The sequence below is a fragment of the Toxorhynchites rutilus genome, chromosome 3 (assembly GCF_029784135.1).
Source record: "Toxorhynchites rutilus septentrionalis strain SRP chromosome 3, ASM2978413v1, whole genome shotgun sequence".
Taxonomy (NCBI): Eukaryota; Metazoa; Arthropoda; class Insecta; order Diptera; family Culicidae; genus Toxorhynchites; species Toxorhynchites rutilus.
Window position 1 is genome coordinate 43,203,977 of NC_073746.1, and position 20,672 is coordinate 43,224,648.

The window sequence follows — 20,672 nt, forward strand, 5'->3', positions numbered from 1 at the left end:
AACATTTTAATTTCAGGTGAATTTAAAATTCGAGTTTTTGATACAATTTGCATAATTCATTCAAATATTGTTTTTTTTGTTTGTTTATAGCGGTATTTTGACATAGGTTAATAATCCATTTTTTGTTTGTGGTAAACATCTTCTATAATATATATTCATGTGGATCTCAACGTTGTGTAAACTTCCAGTGTAGATACCATTTGCATAATATACTTTTTTATTATTTTCGTTATTCTCATAAGTGAATATTGAAAAATTGCCTAAAAATAGTGTTCGAGGTGTGATTGAATCTTTCAAAACTGGGGAGTGGTGATAAACGAGAAAAGGTTGAGTTCAAATCACATAACGCTGCCTGTGCCTTCTCTCTAGTGTTGCTTGTTTGTTGGTGTGTATGTGTGTGTGTGTGTGTGACTGACTGTCTTCAGCTCAAATTTGTTGGTCTTAATTCTGATGACGGTTTTGTGTATATTTACAGAAAATGATTCCTTTATGACTACTTAAAACTGCGCCTGTCAAATTAATCCTAACTTGTATATTCTTTTACTCACAGCAAACTTATAATGTGGGGCTAAATTCAAATTATGTTTTGCTTTTCCATTATTACATTAGAATTTAAGCTTTTATTCATGAAAGGAAATGTCGAGTTTTTAGCTTTTTAAAAACATAAAACTGTAACAAATCGAAAACTTTAAGTAATCGTCAACGTGTGTTATTCTCTCAGTTATATTTATTGTTTCTTTTGTATCCTTTATCTTTAAGTCGATATTTTTTCTGCTCAGCAATTGAGTCTATTATCTAAAATTATTTTCATTTCCACTAACAATGTGTTTTCTTTGTTTGCCTTTGAATAGAATATAGAGCGAATATATCTAATCTAAGAGTGGTTGTTTTAAGTTCCTCTTTTGAATCTAACAAATATTCTTGCTTCCTCGCAAATGGGCTAAACAGAACGATAACAAAATGTATATCACACGCTTAGGCGCAATAAAGTAGCAAATTTTGAACTGAGAAAATTTCCTAGACTTTTAATTTACCTGTGTAGCAGCAGATTTCCACGCTATTATTACTCTTCTTCTGTTTAGTTCAGGTGGAATCCCTTCTCCTTGGTAGCTGTAAGCAATCGCTCTCGCAGAATCGCTTCATTTGGGTAATCCGGCAGCTTGAGATAGTGGACGCAGGTGTTGACCGATGGATAGGAGCCTTCGCCGGCGTCTACCTTTCGGACCACTGTCAGACGAGGATGGAGATTGGCTAAGCCACCTGGCGGTAGACTGCTGCATCCGGTGGTGAACTGTAAAAATGCTTTCCTCTCGCTGGCATTCATGCCCATGAGCACATTCACGAATCGTAAGAACCCGGGACTGCAATGGAACGAAGATGTTAGTTTGGGGTGTACCGTTTTTTAAATGTCAATGCAAACCTACCTTTCCTTCGTGTATCCTAATTTTGGTTCTGTATAGGTCATAATATCCTCTCGAGTCCACTCGGGGTTCTGCTCACCACACAACATTTTTCGTATTTCCTCCGGAGTGAAAGCAGCCAATTTGTTGAGTGGAAACACCTCACAAAATCCCCGATGGAACGCTACCAACTGTTTGGCAATGCCTTCCTGCAGGCAGAAACTGATGGTCAGATTGCAGTACTCTTCGACATTGTTGATCGTAACGTCGATGTTGGAACCATTCGGGATCAAATCTGCAGACTGGAAACCGTAATTTTTGGAGCTTGGGAGATAGGTAAAAGTGAGAGCGAGGTCTTCCAACGCTACGCTGCCTGTTTTGGTGTTCAATTTTAACTCGCTTATTTGTAGAAGTTTCTCTTCCGATGACAGATCATCATTTTGTTCGATGTTTTGCTTTTGCTGAGCCAATTCCTGAAGCTCCTTCAGGAATTCATATCGTATTGGATCGATTTCTTGCAAATTTTCCTGGGAAAGGATACCATCGTACCAACAACTGTCGTTGGCTAATTTAGACTGGTATGAGTCTACCAGATCTCGATCACTTTCCTCTGACATGAGTGAGGAAATCATTATATCATCGTTTAACGCGGATCTTGAAGAGACGGCACACAATGGGTCCCTTACGATAGATTTGTTGTGACAAAGTAGCTGCAGGAAGCTGTTGGAAAGTGGTAGATCCACCAGCCGACCATCTTGAAGCACTTTCGCTAGAAATACGCCCAAAAACCAGAAGTAATTGGACACGAAATTACAAATTTCTGTCTCCTGCGGCAACGGGGCAGGGAATAACCCGGTGGAACGTCTCACGTAGTATCCAATTGGCTTGCTGCCTTCGCCTAAATCGATTTCATCCTCGATTAATTTCGGCTCATCATCGCAAAGCCACATGCCGAGATCACTTCTCTGAAGCTCTGCCGCTACCAGAGCATAGAATTCCAGCGTAGGTCCCAAGCCGGTTCCTTCTTCCCCAACGAATTCTACTTCCAACACGGATTTGCGATTGCAGTGAATCTTCATTACCTGCAAATATTGAAAGAAAATTAATCTTTGAACGATCCCATTTGTTGTATCCGACGAATTTTATGTAAACAGCTCGTCTCAGGAGTTTGCAGTTGTGGGTGTAAAACATCGGCAATTCAAGCAACTTTGCATGCTTAATATTTCAAATAAAAAGATCCTGAGTTTTTTTGAGCTTAAGGACGTTTTTGAAATACGTTTTAGGAACCTGCTAATGTTATACTCGTAACATTTTTATGTGTATATTCTCGCGATTGACATGTTCCGCAAAACTTTTTCTATTGAAAAAAATTTTTAGAACATGTGAGAATTTACACATAGGAAACACAAAACTGATACGAATAAAACAGCAGTTATGCCGATTGAAAACCGATTTAACTATTCGCAGCAAAATACAGCTATACACATCAATCATCTCTCCTCATTTACACTTTTGTTCTTCCATTTTATTTCTAGCCAATGATACACAAATATCGAGATTACAGCGTTTGTGAGTAGAGTTTTTCCGTCAGCTGGCGAAGTTCAGAAGGCCACACGATCATAGCAAATTGGCGACATAATATCGCCGATTTGCTGCCTCTTTTGTACACCATCAGACAATTACGGTGCACATATTTCGGATCCGTTGCTCCAATTTGCTTTGCCATGGAGGGCCACGCCTTTTATGGAGATATTGGAGAAGTCCGCCTCTTGGCCTCATACTGTGCTGCCGTGGCGAACGCTAAAAGAAACTGCGAGATCGCCCCATCAGTGTGGAAGGCCAATTCGCGTATGCTGAACTGAAATGAACAATACTGAACAGCCGTACTGAACTTCGTTTCGCTATTATTCCTGGAGTTTAGTTCTCTCTGCAACTGCTGCTTGTTCTCGTCGACTCCCGTTAAGGAAAGCATATCTTCTTCTTCTTTTTGGCTTTAAGAGGGTTTAAACTTTTCAGTTCATTCGCCTCTAGAAGGAAAGCATATTGTCGCGTACAAACGCTCTACGCATCGCGTTCAATGCGTGCTGATTAAGCCTCCCGATGAACTCTGAATACGCTTTCTCAAACATTGTGAGTAATCGAGGGCGACCGCTCATGTCCGTCTCCAAAACATTTCAGATGTAATAGGCGCCATCTAGTCGTCTAGTAGTCCCAACAAGTTTCGTAGGCGAAGCGTTTATTCTGTGGTGTTGATGGCTGCTGTTCCACTGGCTGCTGTTCTTGTTGAACCTGGCTTGTTTTTTTAAATAGTTTTTTTCACTGTAATGTTTTTCCAAATTTGTTTAATTTTTTTTTAAAAGAAATTTCCAATTTTCTGCTTCTCATTCTTTGATCAAAACTTTGTAGTTCTTGAGTTAGAAATTTTCGTAAATATTCAAGAAAAGAATAGGCCCTTTTCAAAAAGTCGTCTAGATTTTTTTTTGTAGATTTCAAGTATGCAAAACTGCTTCAATAATCACCCACAAAATTTTACTGCAAGCTGAGATGGTGCTGCCAACGATTAGTCGAACTAGCATGAAATTCGTTATCTATTGCATTATTACCTGTTGAGCCCACTCGAGAAGATTTTCCCCTCGAGGTACCTTAACTCGTTCGTGCTTGAGGCGTCCCACGCGGAATTCATGCTGATCGGCGTGCCGTGGACTAAGACCCGGTGCCCGTTGACGTTCTAGATTCACGTCACGCTGTGATTGGAGCCAAACGATGCTCCGGGAGGCACCGAATGCAGTGCAGTTGAAGTACAATTGACGCGTTTCGAAAGGAAACAGGAATGGACAGCTTTGGTTAAAATCTTCGCACCATTTCGGTAAACTTCCGCTGGCCAGCACCAGCGGATCCTGGATTTGCTGCTGAAGTTTGTTGGTGATCTTCTTACTCATGAAGATTTCCGGATTCAGATAGTTACTTTCCACGTCCGGAATGAGATTCTTGTCGTTATTGGACGGAGAAGAAGCAAGTGTCTGATTGATGGCGTTGAGTTGACTTAGCAGCTGTAGGACATCTTCTACGGTGCAGTGCGTTGAGGAGCCTGTGTTCGATGGGGTTCCGGGGATGGGGGAGCTCGGTGAGAGCGTTGATCCGCCACTACGTTGGGAGAACATGGAGATCACCGGAGTGGTTCGTCCGTCTTCACCACTGCTGAAATCCTCGCGGCAGGAGGATCCTCCCGCTGTTTCTCGGTAAACGATCGTGTAAGTTGGTTGCCAAATTTTGCGGAATTTGTCCTGCTTAGTCATGTTGGTTTGAAGGACAAGCTCCTGAACCGCTCGGAATATGGTCCAATCTGGATGCGAGAGAAGAATTTCCACATCGTTCACACCGTTTATGTTGGGACCGCGCAGTAAAAGTGCGAGTGATGGTTGTGGCAGAGAGGCATGTTCCGAATGGCTGCTGCTAGTGTGAGCGCTGTCTGTGGAGATTCCTGGTGCTGGGATTTCCAGATCACTGGTTTGATTGACGTTCGTCCTTCCAGGTCGCGGATCAAAAGCAGGAATCAGCGCAGAGAATTGGCGCTTCAGCACAAATTCATCATCCCAAGACTTTCGCTTGCCGGCGGCTGCTAACCGATTTTCCAACGTTTCTTCGTCCATGAAGGACAGCAGATTGCGTGAAACCATCACCTGAAGTAAGGTATTTCCCACCTCCTCGTATTCATCTTCGTTTTCATCGTCGTCATTCTCATCTTCCATGTCTTCATCGTCCTCCAGGTCACCCAGCAAGGTAGGTGCACGACACTGTTCCAAAAAGTCTTCCAGAGAAACCTGCTCACTATCGCTGCTCGTGGAAGTTAGGCTCATTGTGAGGGCTGGATTTAAAACAGATTGATTGGTAGCGGTTTGTACCCCGCTGGTATTAGAACCGGTTCCAGAAACGGAGTTGTTGTTCCCCCCGGATGCAGTCGAATTTGCATTGTTCGATGAACTCGACAGACTAGGATAGCTTTGTGCGGTGCTTAGCAGACCACTGTGGAAGTTGCTGGACAGTGCCAACTTGACGAGACTAGTTACAGAATTTGGTCCCCGTGGGAAGAAGTTTGTGTTGGTTTGGATGTTCGAGGCAACACTGCTCAGCTGATTATTAGGTTGGACATTGCTCGAGCAATTGCTTCCCGAGGTGCTCGAACCGGATTGCTGTTGGTGTGAAACCGAACTGCCCGAGGTACGTCTACGGGCAATTGCAGCAAACGTTTCCAGCAGACCGGGTGGCGTTTGAGATTCTGGTTGAGCGTTATTTTCGTTGCTTGTGAGGTTTGGTACGCTGACACTCATCGGATTAGCTACCACTACTGAGGGTGACTCCGAATTCTGGGCACTGTCCTTCGAAGAACTAGCTCCCGAGTCAGCGGCCACAATATTATTTTTCAGATTGTTGGCCACATCTCGATCATCGGATTCCTGCTGCTTCACTTCGTTCAGCACCTTTTTGGTGACTCCTCCGTTGTTATTGATAGTGTTGTTGAATTTGATTTCGCTTGTTTTATCGGAGGATAAGTTACCGGAGCTGCTGGTACTTGCGCTCGCCACGAAGATCGTACCAGCTGGACCAGTTCCCGATTGTTGCAGAGCTTGGGATTGCTGTGGAGTTGGGAGAGCTATTTTTACTGACGATAGCAGATTTGATTGAGTTAACAGTTCAGAGGAGAGCAAATTGTTCGTGTTGTTACGAAGCATATCAACCCCTTCTCGCATCTTATCCAAAACATCCAGTTTTGTGGGGAGGTAAGCAGTTTTACCGGCATTGCTGCTGCTGCTGTTGTTGAGGTTTATTTTATTGTTTGTTTCGTTGATGTTGTTTGTTTTGTTGTTTTCTTCCGAAGATGAAGAAGATGAGCAAGTTGGAAGCTGAGTTCCAAAGTTGCTAACAAATTGTGTGCCACTTCCGGTCACAATATTGTTCTTGATATTGTCAGATAGCGTGAGATTTTCCGTAATAGTGGCCAAATCAGAAACTAGCGTTGAAGTACTAGTGTTGATTTGGGACAAATCAGGGATGTTACCTCGTTCTCCCAAAGAATGTACAATGACGGATACTTCTTGATTGTTCAGATTGTTGTTGTTCGCGCTCGGTGTGGATAAATCGTTGCTACTGCTACCACCACTGGTCAAATCCGATCTAGCACAAGAGAGCACATTCTCAGCAATGACTTCCACTGCTTGTTTCCAAGCGAGATTGTCTACTGAAGTGGCCTGTTCTGTCGACGCCACGGATGTTTTATTCTCAGTTGCTTCCGGTAAGCTCGGGGTAGAACTTGATTTACGACTGGTTAGGACATTGAGTGATTTGTCATAAACTTTTTTCGATGAAGATGTATTCGATCCGCCCAAAGAAACCAAACCTGCACCAGCATTATTTAAATCGTATGGTGCGTTCAGGTTATCACTATTCGACAGCTTCAGATCGTATTTTCCTTCTGCTCCCATACGATAAGAGTTTCTCAGCCCATGATCCCACTTAACATCGATCCAACCGTTGTGAATTTCACCGGTAACCGTACCTTCTCCTGGAGGACTTCCATCCTGATCATCCCAGTGCCAGTCTACACCTCGAATCACTCGTGCTCCCTGTGTGATGTACTTTAGCTGGGCACGGATCTGTCGCCGTTCCTTTCTTAGCTTAGCTTCGTTCTCTTTGGCGGCGGCTTTCCCCATATCGTCGCAAACGGATGTAACTTTGCCGTAAATTTCGAATCCACTCAAACTGAGATAATGCGTTTGACCAGATGCGTTCCTTCCATTTTGATGAATTCTAATGTGACGATAGCCCTGTTGCTCTTCGATTGGACCCTCAATCGGCCAGGTACAGGTACTGCCTGGCTCGGCAAGACTCTTATCATCGGTATGCGTTAGCATCGTAACCCAGTTGATTCCATCTTTGGACATTTGAAACATCCAATTCCGAAGCGCGGAACGCCCATATCCACGGGCATGACGCAAAGTATAAGCTGTCGGGATTATATACATTCCCAGATCAACGGCGAACCATGATTTCTTATTGTCTTTGGTGTGGCAATTCACGCTCACACTATCCCTAGACAGGATGTCCTCCAGCTTACCATAGGGCAGCTGTTTTCCTTCGCTACTCGTAACAGTGACCAGTCCATATTGCGCCGGGTTGACCCATTCGGTGGACTTTCCGTTCGTTCCAATGAAATATATGATTCCATTCTCATCGAAGTCATGTTGGTGTTTGAATTGTACACCGGCAGCACCTCCCTTTGTGTCCTTTAGTTTCTTGAGGTAAAGGAACGAGGACCGGTCCATATCATACCACTGCTTAGCGACCATTTTCAAAAGATACTTATTTAGCTGGCCAACTGTAGCCAGTGGTTCCATCTTTAAATTCCTGCCAGTCCTGTCGAAAAGAGTCTGTTCACAGGCAGCTCTCTCAAGCCGGAAACTCAACCGTTTCGTGAGGATCTGCAGTCCATAGCTTCCGCCCGGGGAATCGTACATGTGTATTGGCAATTTTTCGATGCTTTCAAGGACGGAAACCAATTTCTGAACCAATATACTTGCGGTGTTCTTTCCATTTTTGGAATCGCCATACATGCACTTCTTGAATATAGATATCCGCTGCTTCTGGTACTTATTTGCCTTGCTTCGATTCAGGCCGAGTTCCCAATAATTTCTGGAGAGAACCGCCACTAATGCTTGAACCAGTCCCGAACTGTGCATCTCGTAGGCACTGATTACGCCGTCCTCGTTGAGGAGTTGCACAAGATCATTCAGCGCACCATACAATTTCTCCTGCCAGGTGGTAGTAGTTTTCTGGCTGTCCTGCAGCTGGAGTTGAATCCGCACCTGCAACGTAGTCGGTTTTGGTGCACATTGCTCCTCTAGGGCACACTCAATTTGTCGAACAATGATGCATAGCTTGGCCACTGCCCCACGGGGAACGGCCTGAGCTGCACGGAAATATCGGTTGTATATATCTCGGGCGATGTTTTTTACCTGTGAATGAAAATGGAAGTTGATAAAAATTAGTCCTTCTGAGACAGCTATAAAATGCGGGTCGCATGCAGGTTATTCTGGTTGGCCTATCTGATACTACATTATTTGGAAACATTTTGTATGTGTAACAATCACGAAAACCTATGAAATAATTAACTATTTTTTTGGCGAAGGACTACGTTTTTCAGTAATGGTGTCGAATCAGAAAACAAATCATCGTAGTTGTAAAACCGCTCGCTCGAAATGTCAATGCAGCATTTGTTCAACAATGTGGATAGAGAAAATATTGCTATTCAAGTTCCGCTCGTGAATACTTTCGCGATTTCAAATCACAGCATTCACGATTCATCAGTCATCCAATTAGCGGCTGGACGGCAATGGTCATCCTCGAAGCCAAAGGTTTAGTTTAATTTTCCAAATTCGCCGTTTTCGCTGCTAGAGACGAATTAACTGAGAAATTTTAAAGCCTCTGTAATTAAAAAAATCAAAATCATTCAAGTCACAGTCTAACTCCAGCTAGCAGATAGCAGACAGCAGCAAAAGAATCCTTGCGATTATCGTGGGAGGAATAGTTCTTAGTAGGGACAAACTAAGCGAAAGAACTCCTCCAAAACCAATCGATCCGAATATATATTCCATTATCTATCGTGCGTACTCACTATCGAGCTCCAATCACGACGACGGAAGGAATAAAAAAAAAGAATTAAAGAATTAGAAATTTAAAAAAAATAAGAATTTAAAAATTAAATTATTTATAGTCTAAAAAGTTAAGAATTTAAGAATTTACGGAACGATGAGTGCTTGTTCGTTACTTATATTTGGGACCCCACCAAAAATTCAATTCTCAATTGCATAATTAGAAATATGTAAAGCTGAATCCAATGTACAATGGTCCAGGTGCATTTAAGTGGAAATTCGCAATAAGAGCTCCACTGTTATTCTCTAAACTAAAACTTTGTTTATTCATGGTGACTTAAACGCGGAACTTAGAAAAAATGCGCTACATCGGTTATTTCAAGAGATAGAAAAATACTTTGATCTATAAAGTTGCTTACAATAACTACAACATTGTCGAACTATGTTTACCTCTTTCTATAAAGATAAGAAAGTTAGATTTTTTATTTCATCGAAAATTTTGGTCACCCTATTTTTGACAACATTGAAAAAAGCACTCCATGCTATGAGGGGTTTCAATTGAGCGTTAGAGTATTCCCTTCTATACCATTGCATATGGTACACATTTACACAGTAGCCATTTAGGCGTAAGAGTTTTCCTTCTGTTCTTCCATTATCCAGTTAGACTGGACAGCGGAGACAGTTTATTGATCATTGTTGGGTTATTAATAGAACAGCAGCCCGATGTGTCTTGTAGAGCAGAGCAGTTGCATGGATGAATCGATCTTATTTCGACCGTGGATCGATCTCTATCGCTGATGATTGTTGCGTGGACGTAGTTATTCTGTAACAACACAAAGATGGTTAATGAGGGCCCTGAGTTTTGAACTCACGATCGATCCAATGTGGCTACGGAGACCCCCATACCCATCCATTAATAGTGTAACTTGTTTTTTTTGCACCAGAATTCGTTTCACTTTATATGGACGTTGAAATAAGTTTGTGTACGCGGGCAACGAGGTACATGTCGGGGTGAAGTAGTAGTGGTGGAGTGAAGTCAGGTTGAATGGAGGGGCAGATTTATATTCATTCGCGCGTCAATTGAACGAGTCATGTTCGGCGGTGAATGCGTTCGTTGTGACTCAGTAGCAAGAGAAGGAGGAAGTTTATGAAGTAGTTCTGCTCGAAGCGACGCGACTGAGCGGAGAGTCGATTTTCTTGTTCGTTTTCCAAAATGTTGGTCACTGTTGTCCTTATTCAAGACCATCGCTGCGGCTGCATGGATGTGAAAAACTCATTGATGTATTTTCGTGAATTTGAGCATTGTTTCCGGTTTAGAAGTGGCGTCAAAGTGCAGCGAATTTAATGCCGGATGTGAAGAAGGTATTTCTCAGCGGTGAGAAAACCGGAAGTGAAAATTTATTTCGCCGAATCGATTGGTTAAGATTTTTGGTTGTCGTTCTGCATGTTCTTTGGAGTGTGTTTTTGTGAGTCTCGGAGATGTAATTTTGTTATGAGACACTGAAAAAACTACTTGGATATTCAATGCATTCAGTGTTTCATTGTCGCTCTAAAAAGCGAACAATCAAAGCTACACGTTAATTCTGATAATTAATTCGGCATTATGCTCAAATTGGTTTTCATTGCTTCGCGAAACGCCCGCAACTCTCACTCGGTGAAAGCATTTGTTGATCGGCCCTTGTTGAGACTAAAAAGTTTTTTCTTAAATTTATGTAATGTTTGTCCTCGCCGGCATTGATTTCATAGTTTTACGTTTTGGACACCACTTTTTAGTTTTTTTTTTGCGACCCGCGACATTTTGATTGAGTACCGCAGATCTAAATAGATTACCAGCAATAAATCTAACCTGATATTTTTGTGCTTCCGCCTTGGAACGCATCTTCTTCTTCTTTGTGTTGATCCAACCAGCGGCAAAGTCCGGTCCGAGCGTTGTTTCTGCGGTGAATGTGTGTTTTGTGCCACGGTTGCTTTCGAAAATGAAGCCAGGCAACTCATCCTGCAGAATGGTTACCTGGTGTCCTTCGGAGTTGTTGATATGTAGCTGATGTTCTTTCTGACTTTGAAGCACCCAATTGCCGACCACTATCCGCGACAGACTTGGTGAGGACAGTATGGGCTGCGATGCGGTTCCCTGTCGCACGGCACCTCGCGCACGCTGCAGTTTCTCTAGGAATTCGCCACGGTTTTCTGTTGGAATAGTAAATGTTTCTCGCATTGGAATATATGAAAGTTGGGCTAATCATCATGAATGCAAATGATTCGTTTTATCGAAACAGCTATGAAGTTAGCTACAGGAGACATATTTCACAAGACAAATCAGTTTCACCTTTCGAGGATGTATTGAAATCATGCAAAATGTTGAATTTAAGGTTCGCCTGATTTTGAATCAATGTTTTACTGGGAATTTATACGAATCTCACCTTCGCTGGCTAAGGAATCCACACTCCTTCCCTTGCCTAGAAACGAAAACATCCGAAGTGAGAACAAATAAAAAAAAGTAAATATACATACGCTTCTGGGACGTAACAACATTGAACAAAAACGTTAGCGGGAAATACGAGGGGTACATACACTAAGAAGAATGTTGTGAAATTATGAGTTGAACTGCGCGCAATATTACGATTATATGATAGCGTAGCCATGTTCGTAAAGCCAATTATCATGCATTCAAATATGCCCATAATACAGTCAACATGTTAACATAACTACCTGAGCTATCGCTTCCGTTTTCTGGGCTACCACTGGAATACATAGTCGCTAGTTTCCCGTCGAGAATGAATCGGAACCAACCGTTGGAACCATTGGAGAGTTCCAGTGCCGCCGAATCGGACCAAACGTACAGGCAATCTCTCCCGCGGCAGATGCTCCAGTCTCGCCAATGGTACGCCTTCCCCGGGAGGATTTCCTTGGCATCATCCATCGCACTAATCCCTGCGGAAACCACCGTTCCAGCTGCGCTGCTCACGACTACTGCTGTCGCTGCTGCTGCTCCAGAAGGGGCTTGCTCGAATGTCGTAGTGCCTTTCGATTCCTCGGATTTGATCACATCGTTATTATCGCTATCGCCGAAGCCGTTTTCTCCCATCAAGGCCTGCACTTTAGAAAACACTCCGAGACGGGCAAAGTGGTCGAGGAAATCATTTTGGGTCTTCGACATAAGTTCTTCGATGATGGTGAGCACCACCAGGTGACCATCCTCGTCATCCTGGACCGAGTTGGGGAATAGATGAAACAAACACAAAATGTCAGTATGTATTATCAGTGAGTTCGAATGTTATCGCAGGAGAAATAGTTTGTCGTTAGGAACACATTCATTCTCACGCATAGTAAGTAGCAGAGTATTAAAACAAAACAAAACAACAAATCAGTGAAAATGGAAGAAAAGCAATAACAACAGCATTTTTCGTTGATCTCGGTCTTTTTATCGTAGCGACTCTGCACAGCTGATAAGTATGCCAATAGGAAACACAACTTGTCGCTCAATTGTTCTGATTCAGCAAATCGTTTTAGACTATCGTATGTTGATGGTGCGACTGTTGTTATTGATGACGTTCTTGAGAAATAAAACAGATTCTTGTGAATTATTTACATTTTTCGTCTCATCGACACATTTTTTGGCCGATTGAACCACAACGGATGATTGTGAGCTAGCAGCACATCTCTGAGTTTTGTTGTTACGAACAGTAGTAGAATAAAATAAAATGTCCGGAAAGGAAAGTAATCAAAAAAACAAAGCTTTACTAAACAAATGGGCATGAGAGTTGCAATAGTCTGTTTTTGCTGTATGAACACAGGTTTGTTAACGTTTTCGATTGGTGCTGGAGTGTGGCGGGAAATCATATTCTGGGGGAAAACTCGAATTTGTTTTTGCTATTTGTTCGTAGTTATAACTCTTAAGTACATCAATGGATCGTTTTTCTTTGTATGAAATAGTATATAAATATGAAATCTATATATATATAAAAATGGAGTGATGTCTGTCTGTCTGTCTGATTCTTATAGACTCGGAAACTACTAAACCGATCGACATGAAAATTGGTGTTTTTGGGGCCGGGAAAGGTTTTCGTGATATTTTGAGACCCCTCCCCCCTCTCTAAGGGGGGGCTGCCATACAAATGAAACACAAATTTCTGCATTACTCGGAAATTAACCAAGCAAACGAAACCAAAGTTGGCATGTGAAAGTTTTAGGGTGCAATAAATGTTTCTATGATGGTTTGACAGTCCTTCCCCCACTCAAAGCGGGGGGGGGGGGGGGGGGTCTGCAATACAAATGAAACACAAATTTCTGCATTCCTCGAGAATTAATCAAGCGAATGAAACCAAATTTGGCATGTGGAGGTTTTAGGATGCAATAAATGTTTCTATGGTGTTAAGATACTCCTTCCCCCTCTCTTAGAGGGGGCTGCCGTACAAATGAAACACAAATTTTTGCATAACCCGAGAATAAATCAAGCAAATTAAACCAAATTAGGCATATGGAAACTTTAGGGTGCAATGAATATTCTATGGTGGTTAGATACCCCTCCCCCCTCTCTTAGGGGTGGCTGCCATACAAATAAAACACAAATTTCTGCATTACTCGAGAATTAATCAAGTAAATGGGCGGGACGAAGTTTGCCGGGTTAGCTAGTAGTATATAAATGTTGTCAAATCGAGTGAACATCAGATGATTGGTCTCAAAATAAAAATTGCTGGGTTCGTCAGTGAGATAATTTTGGTTGCCATGTTCTGTTAAACATGACTAGTTTTCCCTTGGTTGCTGCACTACAAATTACCTGAATTGAAAGGTAATGTAATGAAAGCAGTGTTAGAAAAAATCTTCTTCGCTTCTTCGGCTGGGTTGCATCGAAAAACTATATATTCCAAACGAACATCAAAATGACAGATTCAAACAACCAGGGAATATGACCAAATTTACGGATTTACGTTAGAATTGCAACCAGAATGCGCAGCGAGTAAAATGATGATGTTTTGTTTTTTTTGGTATGGAATTGGATTGATTTGTTTTGAAAAATCTGAAATTTTCTGCAAATTTCCCGAATTCAAGTATTCTTTCTACGCTGAAAAGGTTAGAAAATCATCATTTTACATTGTTTCATTCATAACATATGACGAATGATTCGATACAAGTATTATAATTTACATGTTTTCACTAGGTAAATGATGGGTGGCATTTGTTGCGCTTCAAATATTGCAGATCCTTCTCGTATCGGTCGAAAGGAAGCCCCTGCATAATCAATGGTATCAACCAGCTTGATATGATATCGATTGCATCGTCATTATTCACAGTTTGAGCCAGTGAAAAATGTCCGGTTGTTAGTACTCATAACCTATATTCACTATCAAACATAAACATTTCGAAGATTATCTATGAATTTGGTCCAATCGCGTGTTGAGACCATTGTAAATAGATAAAAATATAATTTTCTTACCATTTACTAAAATGATTTTAAATAGAAATAATCAAAATAATCACGACCGAATCGCGCTGTTCAGTGCGTAAAATGAACAAACACCCTCACTTTTGTAGTTCTGAGCTCTAATGTAGATGTCGCATAAACTGATTCAGCTTTAGGTAAATTCGTCAAATGTTAATTCGTTCTTCAAAATGTTTTGAAGTTTATTTTCCACCCAGTGTAATTTTCATCTTGATTATTCAAGATACCAGAATTGAATTTCATTTTAGCCAAATGAATATCAGCTGTTGTTTACTTTTAATCTGAGGCAGCTGTGTGCGCTTGGTTTTCATTCAGTCCGAATTGTACTGCTGCTTAAGTTCTTCCCAATCAACGCAGGCGATGATATGTAATCCATTTGACCATCGAGTCTAGAAGCAATTGTTATTCAATTGCAATACGGCGTTTAGGGATCGTTCGCGATGTCGTTGTTACCGTCTTGCCAAACAAAATCCTGCGCGATTTCTTGCAAAGTCCGTTTCATCAAACTCTGGCGTTTTTGTTCTCTAAATGGTCCAGCCTGACTATTTTTTATTTTTGAATTTTGACTCAAAATCAATGCCAGAACGAATATCGTTTCGAATGTGATGAATATCAATTTGTTGCTTTTGATATTCAAAGTATAAATAACAGCGAAGTTATGAACCCCCTCAATGCCGCATTCATTTATTATAGCCAATTTGTTCATGCATCAGCGATATGAACAAAATGAACTCATTTGTTATTGTCATCATATAATGTATATAATGAGGGCAGTGTGTTTCAAGCTGAAAAAAGTCATTTACACTGAAATAAAATCATATTTGTTACTCGTGAAAATTTGTTGATATTCTAAGACACTGAATGGAAGTAATGGAATTAAAATTCTACATTCCTACATTTGTGTTTCTGGGGAAGGTAAACTAAGGTTAGGCATGTTGAAATTCGTAATTTGTTTTTTACTTTTTCGTTGACACAAGCTGCACAAGTTCGTCTTTTGAACTGATAGCTGCGGATTTCACCAATAGGCCAAAACGAGAGGGCCGGTTGTTATTGTATTAGGTTGTTTCGAAAGTTCGTACTCTCAATGGCCAATCGCCTCTTAAGTACCTGGTACCATGCTGAATAGCATATTCATCATCAACTCAATGCTTTCCACACAGAAGAGTTCCCCCATCATGCGCGATGTGCTGACTTGACATCCACTGTTTCATATGCTCACACGGAGGAACTGCTCCGCCTTGCGTCCAGTACTCGGTGAACCCGCAGGAGAGTGGTTGTTCCGCCACGTATTCCAATCATGTATCATATCTCACAAGTTGAGTTGCTCTCGAACATAATGGATCATTTTCCCACATAAGACTTACAACCCACTTCTCCCTACAGTACCTCTCACACGAAGGTGTAAAGTGGCCACATGTGATATATGTCGGAACAACGATTGGAATACAACCACTTCACATTCCAGCATTCCAGCACCTTTCATACGGAGGGTATGGCCTACCTAACGTGTGATACAATTTCCTTCGAACTCCAGTATCTCTGACACGGGGGTGTATACCCCATAGAAGGCAAACCTTCAGTGCCTCTTATTCGAACGGTATGGCCTTTATAAGGCTTACCTAAGCTCTTCACGATCCAGTACATCTTACACTAGGGTTATACCCCTACTAGATTAAATATCTACTGGAATTGATACAAGCAATGGGACCATGTGTTATCGACCCATCATTCAAGCTCAGCCCTTAATTTTGAAAAACATGACATCACCAACGTCTACTCGCATAGCTACACACATAGGGACACGTTTGGAAAATTTTCACTCACCGATATCGGTTGTGATCGAGGACCACCAACCGGAGGGGGGTGCACCGGTGTAGAGGTTGCCAATATTTTATCCTCGATATATTTCTCCTGGTGTGTCTTGGGACGATGACTGGTCAATAGACAAAGCGTTGACCGTGTTTGGTGGAACGCAAGGCAAGGAACAACGTTTTGTCAGCCTGCGTATGAAGTGTACGAGCAAACGTATGATGGGTGCATGCGGAGCGTTCACCGAGTAGTAGAAGCAAAGTGAAGCACTGTCTCGTCAGCCCGCGTATGAGGAGTGCCTGGCGGAACAACCACACACGGTAGGTGGCGATGATGTTCGAGACCGATGTTGGTTGGATTTTTTTTCCAATAGTTGTGTATTGTTGTTCCTGGGTGCTCCCGTGGCCGAGTGGTTAGCGTCAAACCTAACATGCCGGGGGTTCGGGTTCAATTCCCGATATTAACACCACTACGTAAGCTCAATTCGCCTACAAAGGTTCACAGTTTACATACTCCACTGTCAGACGGGTGCCGCCACAAACAGGGGGTTATCCTTTTTTCGCATGAAAGTTATGAGTCATCCAGGTATATTCAATACGGAGACGGTAGAGAATTCGATCTTCCTCCAAGTTATGCTAAAAAGAATAGCAACCCAGGCGCTAGAAGAGCAATCACACAAGCGCAGTGGACGAGGCAGTGTATAACCAATTTTGATTTGATAATGTTGCCTGATTACTACCCCAAGCAGCGCATTCTTCCACCTAACCAGTTCATGAATCATCCTTCGCAAACACACCATCTGAAACGGAGGTACGCCTAGTTCGGCTAGTAAATTTTCAATGGGACTACTATAAAAAGTATCTGTGATTATGCGGATTCTACTATTGTAAGCGAACTAAAACATCTTAACATATTTGTCCGCTTTACATGCGAGGATGACTCATTTCACTAGGGACTATCGAACATTTGAAAATATTCAAAAGGGTGTAACGGAGGCAGTGACCAGTCCGTTCTTAATCTGGACAGTACCCACTGGTCCCCCATTCCCTTCGAACCTGCTGATGGAACCCTTTACCTTCTGCACAAATTGAATTCTCTCTGCGAATCACCTATCGGCCCAAAAACAGGCTTAAGACGGTCGATTTATATACGCTGTGATTTTCCATGAATTTGTACGTCCATAAATTTGTCGTATCTCGTGAGCACTTTGAACAAACACAGTTGGCTTTCAATGATACTCGGGGTTATGTGGTTGAAGATGGTCGAATGTTTTTTGTAATTGCATTAGAAAATCAGCTTGACGAAGTCCCTCTGGATAACGTTCGAAGTATTCTTTTTATTCCCTGGTATTAGTTCTTGAAGATCCACTTGGATGGCGGATGCGTGAGGAATGAATCGTTTGTAGGTCTGGTAATGCTAGGACACCTTTACTACAAACCAGATAACCCAGGAACTCAAATTTTTCTTGGGCAAACTTGCTTTTCTCTAAATTTATAACCAGTCCGCGCTCTCGTAAACGTTCAAAAACTATTCGAATGTGCCGCTTATGCTCGTCGAAGCTTGAAGACGCGATGCAGATATCGTCTATGTACACCACAGCAAATTCCAGGTCACCTAGGAGCTTATGCATGAAGCACTGGAATGTTCGTCCAGCATTACACAACCCGAACTGCATTCGAGGAAATTCGAACAATCCAAATTGATAATACAATTGCGGTTTTTGGATGTCTTCTTTGTTGACGGGTATTTAGTGGTATGCTCGAATCATATCAAGAGTACTAAATATTGTTTTCTTCTGAAATTCATACAAAAGGTCCTATATATGGCGCACTGGGTAGCGATCTGGCAAGGGTACCTTGTTTAATGCACGGTAGTCACCAACAAAACCAAAACGCCATTGTCCGTCTTTTTTCGGCACACAATGGATTTGGATTTGGATTTGCCCAACTGCTTGACGAAAGGCGACACACACTGGGATTACATATCAACTTGAATTCGATTGGCCAGAAACTGGGTATAGATCATAAAACCGTTTGGAACCATTTGCAGAAGATTGGATTCCAAGAAAGGCTGGATGTATGGGTGCCACACGAGTTGACACAAAAAAATCTTTTAGATCGAATCAACGCCTGCGATGCACTGCTGAAACGGAACGAACTCGACCCATTTTTGAAGAAGATGGTGACTGGTGATGAAAAGTGGATCACGTACGACAACCTAAAGCGAAAAAAGTCGTGGTCGAAGCGCGGTGAGCCGGCCCAAACCATCGCCAAGCCTGGATTGACGGCCAGGAAGGTTTTTCTTTGTGTTTGGTGGGATTGGAAGGGAATCATCCACTATGAGCTGCTCAACTATGGCCAATAGGAATGGTGTTGTTTTCCACCAGGACAACGCTCGGCCTCACACATCTTTGAAGACCCGCCAGAAGCTACGGGAGCTCGGATGGGATGTCCTATTGCACCCACCGTATAGTCCGGACCTAGCTCCAAGTGATTATCATTTCTTCCGGTCCATACAAAACGCTCTTGGTAATACTAAGTTGGCCTCAAAAGAGGCTTGCGAAAACTGGCTGTCTGAGTTTTTTGCAAATAAGGAGGTGGGTTTTATAAGGGGGTATAATGAAGTTACCTTCTAAATGGCAACAAGTTTGCGAATCAAAACGGCGCATATTTGACTTAAATTGGATAATTTTAAGTATTTTAAATAAAGCGTCAAATTTCGATCAGAAATACGACATTTCTTTCCTACCTGTCCTACCATGTATTTTAGGTCCTTAATCATGCTTGAATGACTCGAATCAGGGGAACTCTTCAAATTCAATTAAACAATAGTTTACTACTTATAAAAAAACGGTGTATTGCCAAACTAAAATGCTTAAAGCTTCTGGCAGACAAATATGCTAGAAAACTTTGATTGCGTTTATTTTCAGTTGCTAATTTTGGAACATGGGACAACTATGCGTAGAACGGCAGTGCGTAGTTCGCAGATCACTCAATAATGATCCTACTGCATTTCGTGTGGCTCCTTATTGTCGCTTCAAGTTACTTTATTTATCTGAGCAGTTTATATTCAAATGAAAAAATTGTTGTTGTATTCGAAACGTACTCACTGAAATAAATGAAATCGAGTAAGTGGAAGGGTATTCAGTTGGCTAACAAGAGTAATCAGTTGCCGACGCCCGTGGTGTGGTAGTGAGCGTGTCTTTCTCATTTTTTTTTCTTTGTAAATCCGAACGGATGAAACATTCAATTCAATAGTTGCGAGCGTCCTTTCGCATGCCAAATGAAACACTTTGACGACGATAATGAATTTTGCTCATTCGAAAATGACTCTGGCTGAAGGAAAAGTAAGTTATCGTTTCAATTTCATAATTTCGAAGCAAGCAGTCAGTAGTTATCACGTGAGATATGAAACCACTAAGAAAGACACCGACATAAGCCCCCGAAATGAAAGTGTGATAGATAATGTGATTTAAACGAACAAATAACAACACTCATAATAATTTTGATTAATTGATAAGCATGACTTCTCGCTACAAACAACAGTCTCCTCGAGATAACTCGAGATAATGATCGATTGTTATACGATTGCGATATTCTGAAATGGTGTACTCGAGAAAAACTAATATAACCAAATAATCAAACCATCCAAGCTTCTTATTACCGCAATGCTCAGATCAGACCAATTGCTTTGACTACAACGTTTTGTGTTGTTATTGCTTTTGCAGCTCTCCACAGGATGATGGTTTTCGCTGAGCGAACACGGGGGCACCTGTGCTGCCATCGGTGACGAGGTCAGCGGTAGCATTGGCGGTGGCGGAGGAATTATGTAAGAGCTAGAGTTACGGCGCTGCTGCTGCTGTTGCCTTAGATTTTGAACGTACTTGCTCACTCGGTCAGCGCAACTGTACTTCGCTAGAATGCTATTGCTACTAGTAGTAGAAGAGGAGGAAACGGTTAAGGGCAGTACAGACGGTGGTGTTGACTGTGATGGCCAGCTGTAGCTTATCTGTAAGCCGTATAGTTTGAAACTTTGTAAACATCTACTAATGTATTTGAGTAATAGGAAGGCTAATTGTTTTTTTTATTTCTTCTTTCATAGCTTTTGGACGGATCAGAGACCAATTTGCACTGAAAAAGGATGTTAGTGCGGCTTAATTCGCCACATCGTATGTGGTTTGCTTACCTCATTGTCTAGGACACTCGCTACGACTTCGACTAGTAGTGTTCCCAAGCTATGTTCGTGACTTTGTAAACCTTCGGCGGAGCAAAGCCTCGAAAGCATATCTGGTTGAACGTATTGGATCATTTTCTTAATCAAACCTAAAATGAAATGGGTATATGTGACTTAGGGAAATTGCTGTCAGGCTCATTCGAT

At 41.9% G+C, this 20,672-nt stretch overlaps 1 protein-coding gene across 7 annotated transcripts in view; it reads right to left on the reverse strand.

Annotated features, from left to right (window-relative positions):
- LOC129780596 (E3 ubiquitin-protein ligase Ufd4) overlaps window positions 1-20,672 on the reverse strand; it is a 75,564-nt gene continuing 54,892 nt past the window's right edge. For 3 of the 7 annotated variants that reach the window (XM_055789024.1, XM_055789025.1, XM_055789026.1), the window contains 8 exons: window positions 20,481-20,617; window positions 19,959-20,303; window positions 11,756-12,251; window positions 11,467-11,502; window positions 10,893-11,233; window positions 4,004-8,410; window positions 1,425-2,482; window positions 1-1,361 (listed from right to left, as the gene is read on the reverse strand). In XM_055789024.1, the coding sequence (XP_055644999.1) occupies window positions 1,079-1,361; window positions 1,425-2,482; window positions 4,004-8,410; window positions 10,893-11,233; window positions 11,467-11,502; window positions 11,756-12,251; window positions 19,959-20,303; window positions 20,481-20,617 (7,103 nt within the window). In that variant the 3' untranslated portion in view covers window positions 1-1,078. The remainder of the gene's footprint in view (window positions 1,362-1,424; window positions 2,483-4,003; window positions 8,411-10,892; window positions 11,234-11,466; window positions 11,503-11,755; window positions 12,252-19,958; window positions 20,304-20,480; window positions 20,618-20,672) is intronic. The other 4 variants (XM_055789028.1, XM_055789029.1, XM_055789027.1 and 1 more) reach the window with 4 other exon arrangements.